The following is a 6,000-nucleotide window of genomic DNA, read 5'->3' as shown; positions in this document are numbered from 1 at the left end:
CTAGGTCTTATTTGACCATTTTTTATGGTATGTTTAATATTTGTCTTTAAAATATGAATGGTTTTCATAGGTTAGATAAAGCATTTCATTTATATTTCTATTTAAATAAAAAGATAGTTATTGGGAACCAAGACTAAATCCAGGCCAAAAGGTTATGAAGTTAAGAGAAAAATAAGGCCATGGTTAATCCCAGGGAAAATGGTCTATAAGCAAATTCCTTTTAAACAATTCATTACAAAGTGGAAAAAAAATGGGGCTCCACATCTTTCTAAATGAAGTGTAGCTTTTCTTTTTTAAACCAAATTCACTATTCTTTTTTAAGTTTAAATCATCATTTCAGATTTGTTTTTATAATACATACAATATTGTAAATATATCATCTGTAAAGATAAGATTTAAAAAAAATACAATACACACATATATTATTTTTTCACAAATAATTCAAGACCTGCAAAAAGTAAATTGGGAAACTCTGGGAGACAAGCCAATAGAAACAGTCAAACCACAACCAGTCTGGGGATGGAACCTATAACTCTGGAGTGTTAAGAAGTTAGGAACTCAGTAGGTAATAACTCAGAAACAATTTCATGCTGAGGAATTTCGTTTTTGTGTGCAAAGGAGGTAAGTCCATTTTTGGAGGAGAAACATATTTCTGTTTCAGTCCTCCAAGAACATGAAAATCACGAGTAGTTTTACAAGGTCTCTATGAATAGCCCCAATTGTCTGAAGATGTAGTAAAAAATGCCCATGGCAAGGGTGACGTCTGCGTGACTTGGAAGAGAAGGCAAAGGTCAATGGGACAATTCTTCCCAACAGAAAATGCAAGGACTTTCCCCTAAGCTTTAGTTCTTTTAGGGCAGAGGGATTTTTTTTTTTTTTTTTTTTTCGTCTCAAACCTGATAAAACTGTTCCTACAACAAGGCCAAACCTCCTGGTGAACAATCCCACAGAGGATCTAATCATGCAGTCATGAAACCTAGGATGGATTTCGTTCTTCAGGAAGTGTCTTTGGTCAAGGTCATTTCCGCTTTAGTTAACGGCAAGTCAGGTCTAAGGATTTTGTTTTATGAAGGGTGGAGTTTCATTTTTCATAAAAAGGACATTAAATAGATTAGCTGTTCAGATTAACTGATGTATTTCACTCCGCTCAGTCTATTGTTTTCAACCTGTTGGTTCTTTTCATTGCAGGGTTTCAAACCTTCGTTATCAAAGGGCAAAATTCTTGAAGAGATTTATCACACGATGATGAACTAAATTCCAAGAAGTCCCATGTTCAAACTCAATCTCATGATGTCAGTCCTCTGGCTTCTACCTTTTTCCTGACCTTTCTCCAAGCTACTTTCTCTTCCATTTTTCACATTGCTTAAAGACATTCTCAAACCTATGACATTTCTGGGATAAGTGACTGCTCTGAAACAGGAGACAGGGCAAAATTCCCCAATCCTACCAGAGATATATGCAAACAACACAATATTCAATATACGTTTAATTATGTTTAATATATGGACCATTATAATAAAACTCAGGGAACACATGGTGCTGACACGGCAAAGACATTTCTTTCAATGGAGAATCTCCTTCCATAAAACCAAGACCTTGTCCTTAGGGTAAAGACAATAAGAAATCTAAGTGTATGATTAAAATCTGTGACATGCCATGGGAATCTGTTTCTGAAATGGATACTAAACTGAATTAATGCCTGCTACTTTTCTCTTCTTATATATCTTTAAATTAGCATGCACTCCTCTAAAGCTTCCACTTAAGGATGAGGCTGACTCATCAATATATGGGGAATATTTATCATCAAGGATGATAAGCTTTTGTTCCTGTACTAAGAAGACTTAACTGTTAAAGAAATCCCTGATTGTCAATAAATTGATGCTGCATAGGAGTATGGCTCACCTCTATATTTTAGTAGCTACCATCGTGGATGAGAATTTCGATCCTATGCAGGGATCTGTCACAGATAATTTTACCCATCCCCAAGCCCAATTTGCTCTTCAGTTTCATGTCTAAACTGCAAAATCATAAAATTCTGGTGATAAGCTTTTAAAACAAACAATAGACTCCCCAGAAGAGATTAAAAGTACTGCTCACCAAAATCATTATCTTCAAAAATGAGCTTCATTGTAAAGAATTTTGATTAATCTATTCAAGATATATTTTAGATTTATTTTCCTTCCTTCCTCCCTCTCCTTCGTCCTTTTTCTTATTCTCCCTCCCTCCCTTTCTTTATATCTCTTCTTTCCTTCCTCTCTTCCTTCCTTTCTTTTCTGATTTGCAGTTTTGAATTTCCTTGTTTTATATCACGTGACAGCTGTTTTGCAGGTTCTAAGGCTTGGTGAGCTACCATATTTGGCTCCACTGAAATAGTCAATGATGACCTCAAGAACAATCCTATGTCCTTCCGTTAACTGAGCCATTTCCAATGCCTCCTACAGTCTAAGTGAAAGCAATGGCTGGTTTCCTGACAAAGGTATCTACACATGGAGAGCCAGCTCTCTCTGTAAAGCCTTTCCTATTCCTTCTGGTGTGGTGGTGATGCTAAACTTTGTGGTCATGTATACAACTTTTGCCTAAATTATTACAAGTTTCTCAGCTCTTCTGGTTAAGAACTAACACATTATTTCAGTGTTCATGGCAAGAGGACTTTTGCAGATGTAAACATCAACACTGTATCCTCCACTGTATTTTTTTCGGAGACTAGAAACCAAGAGTGAGCAGCAAAGATGGAATCTAATGCCGTTCCTAGTGGTCTGGCCTGGAATAATGAAGGGCTACTAGGAAGAGCAGTGCTGCAAATCCGTGGATGTGCAGTGAGATAATGTGGGTGACCAAATAAGGTACTAGCCTAGAACACCAGGACAGAGATCTGCAAAGGAGCACATGGGTGGGTTCCTTTTTGCTCTGATCAATGCTTTGTCCTGACAGTATTTCTACCATTACGAGTAGTGACCTGGGCATCTGCCCTTCTCCTACCACGTTCATGCTATTTTATCTGAAATTGGGAAGAATCTCTGCTCAGGGAAATCTGTGGGACAAATGCAGTGTGATTTGAAGAGTGGAGAGGGGGCAAAACAGGGCTGCTTAGGATCTCCACATGTCTCATCATCCTTTCATTGGGAGTTAATACTTAGAGATCTCCCTACTTCTGGGGATCTGCTCAATGGATGCTACTCACTCCTGCAGCAAAGACGGACCACGTCTGCAAAATGCCAGGAAATCTAGGAATCCCTCAGACGGGGGAAACAAGAGTGAAATCAGAAATCTTCTATCCTAGGTCACCTCATCCACAGCACTGATTCTGTCTGTTTGCTCACCCTATCAATTGTAGGCACTTTCATCGACAGTGATAATCTGAGTGACTCTGGACTGGGTTCTGATGGCTGGACTGGGAGAAAAATGAGGTTCTGCCCTTAGGCGGGGCACAACTTGGTCTGAATACACACTGAGGGCCTGTGACATGGATGGGGGAGAGTCTCTGTTCCAGGCCTCCTTCCCTATCACAGGCCCCCAGCTCCTAGTCACACCCGCATCTCAAGATTACAGTGAGGGACGGTATCTATAGCACAATGGGTCTATGTACACGTGGACCATTCCCTCGGCATGCTTTAGAGAGAGACACACGCTCACACACACGTACACCCACGTTGAGAGCGAGACAGCACGCGCGCACAGTGGAGAGAATTAAATGGCACTTCCTAGCATCAGCAGTGTGACTAGTGCTGGGGGCGGGGGCAAAGGGAAGCGGCTGGTGGGTGAGGGTTCAGAGGGGATATCCCCGAGCAGAGGTGGGGGAGCTAGAACACACTGGAGGGAAAGGAGATGGTCTTAAAAGTTGGAGAGACAGTGGAGGCAGGAAAGCCAGACAAAGGCTCAGCAGAGGACTCTGCGTGGGTTCCATTGATAGTCTGAATGGCTATGAGTCAGCTCAAACAAAACACAGAATAAAATGATGATGGATATAGAAACACCAAAGGTGAGACCTTATTGTTTCTTTCCCCACAGATGAAAAAGTATGAAGGAAGGATAAAGTGTGTGTGTATGGTGGTGGGGTTATATCCATCTGGTACTTCTTCACTTGTCTTATTTTTACAGAATCCGGGTCTCCCAACCACTATGGAGTCTTTGTACAGTGTACATTTGCTTAGATATACACATACTCTGGTAGAAATCTTCCCACCCTGAATTATACTCCAATTTTTATTGATGGACTTTAAAACTGTTTTAAATGTTGTATTTTCTTCTTCGTTTTCTTATTTTCCCCCTTCATTTATAAACACACAAGTTGTGAAATAAACAGTCTCCCCCCACCTTGCTCTCTCTCTCTGTATCCTGTGTGACGCATTTTTGTGTGGTTTTTTTTTTTTTAATTCTTTTGAAACTTTTATTCTATTAACATTTGCTGAGAAGGCAGAGCAGAGATGCTGCCAGCAGCCACAGTGGTACGGCCAGACTGATGGATCCGTTTATTCCTCTCACCGACCCAGGTCCTGCAGGGTGAAAGAGAGAGAGAAAAGAGAAGAGTTACAGCTGGCCCACTCTGTGTGACAGCTGACAGCTGATGGTGTCAAAGGTAAGACTGGGCCATGTACCAGCATCTCAAAGTCAGGGAATTTATGTCCAGCCTGAGAAGGATTCACGATCTTTTCTAAAATTCCTTCTCCTAGAGCTGTAAGTATTTGAAGGAATATCATGAGTTGAAACACTTCCAAATACAAAATGCTATCTCCAGACAAGGCCCTGAACTGGCTGCCACTGATGTGTGGGATGGTGGAGCAGTCTCCTCTTCACTCTGCAAAGCACTGTGATGATGCCAGCACTCGTGAAGATTCCAAGCATTGGTGAGGGTCCTTCAGCAGCCAGACATGGGCTCCTCCAGCTGACTCATCACAGTGTCTCCACCAATAAAACTTGGAACCAATCTGTGACTCTCTCCTTTCTCAGGGGGGAAATGGTAATTATTTATCTGTTAATGGGGAGGAGAATTGTTTCAAAGTAACATTTATGGCTGGGTAGCACCTTAGCCACAAGGCAGAAAATTAAGTCAGCTCATTATGGAGTCTTAAGAAACAGCAGGGGATGATCTGGTCCAAACTCTTCACTGGACCCTTTAAAAATAAAAATCAATGACAGCAGCACAAAAACAAACCAACCTAGTGAGGCAGGTCCAAACCAGAAGAATTCTTGCCCAGAACTCATCATGGAGGGCTATCTGCAGGTTTCCCAAAGGGGACATGATTTGGGGGATGTGGGTGTGGGAATAGAGGGCAAGTGGAGAAGGCACTTGTTTGCTGACATAAAGAGAAAATTGAGGCAGTAAATGTAGGTCCCAAGAGCTTGTCTCCTGTGCTGTGCTTGTTCCATTTTTCTTCTTTTGTATTGTTGTGTTCATTTAGATTCATCACAAGAAAATATTCGTGTTTTTCACAGCAAAGACTTTTGGATTTAAGACTGTATGCTTAGACTATGACATTCATAAGAGAAATTGGGGAGTTCCTATTGTGGCTCAGAGGTAGCGAACCCAACTGGTATCCAGGAGGACACAGGTTCGATCCCTGGCCCCATGTAGTGGGTTAAGGATCTGGCATTGCCATGAGCTGTGGTATAGGTCATAGAATTTGCTCAGATCCTGCATTGCTATGGCTGTAGTGTGGGACTTATGTATGCTGAGGGTGCAGCCCTAAAAAAGCAAAGAAGAAAAAAAAGAGAGCTCTTGGTGTCACTGGGATTATGGGTCACTTTGCAGTTTTGAGGGCACATATGGAAATCAATACAAGTGATTGAGTGTGTGCATGTGTGTGTGTGCGTGCATGAGTGCATGCACACAGGCTTGCACATGTGTGTTTAAACCTGTGATGGTTTGCAAGTGCAGTGGAAGGCATCCTCTGGCATGTGAATATTTCCAAAATTATCTATAAACATTCCAGATCAGATGTCAAATAACAGGGAAAATGTTGAATTCAAGAATTATGCTTTATGTAAGTAATAATAGGTACA

General features: G+C 41.0%; 1 protein-coding gene across 6 annotated transcripts in view; it reads right to left on the bottom strand.

The window, feature by feature from the left end:
• LSAMP (limbic system-associated membrane protein) overlaps window positions 855-6,000 on the bottom strand; it is a 628,666-nt gene continuing 623,520 nt past the window's right edge. For 2 of the 6 annotated variants that reach the window (XM_021068414.1, XM_021068416.1), the window contains one exon: window positions 888-4,493. In XM_021068414.1, coding sequence (XP_020924073.1) covers window positions 4,396-4,493 — 98 coding nt within the window. In that variant the 3' untranslated portion in view covers window positions 888-4,395. 6 annotated transcript variants of the gene reach the window in all.

This window comes from Sus scrofa, chromosome 13, assembly GCF_000003025.6.
Source record: "Sus scrofa isolate TJ Tabasco breed Duroc chromosome 13, Sscrofa11.1, whole genome shotgun sequence".
Taxonomy (NCBI): Eukaryota; Metazoa; Chordata; class Mammalia; order Artiodactyla; family Suidae; genus Sus; species Sus scrofa.
Note: the sequence above shows the minus strand (reverse complement) of the source record. Positions and strands in the feature narration are given on the sequence as shown.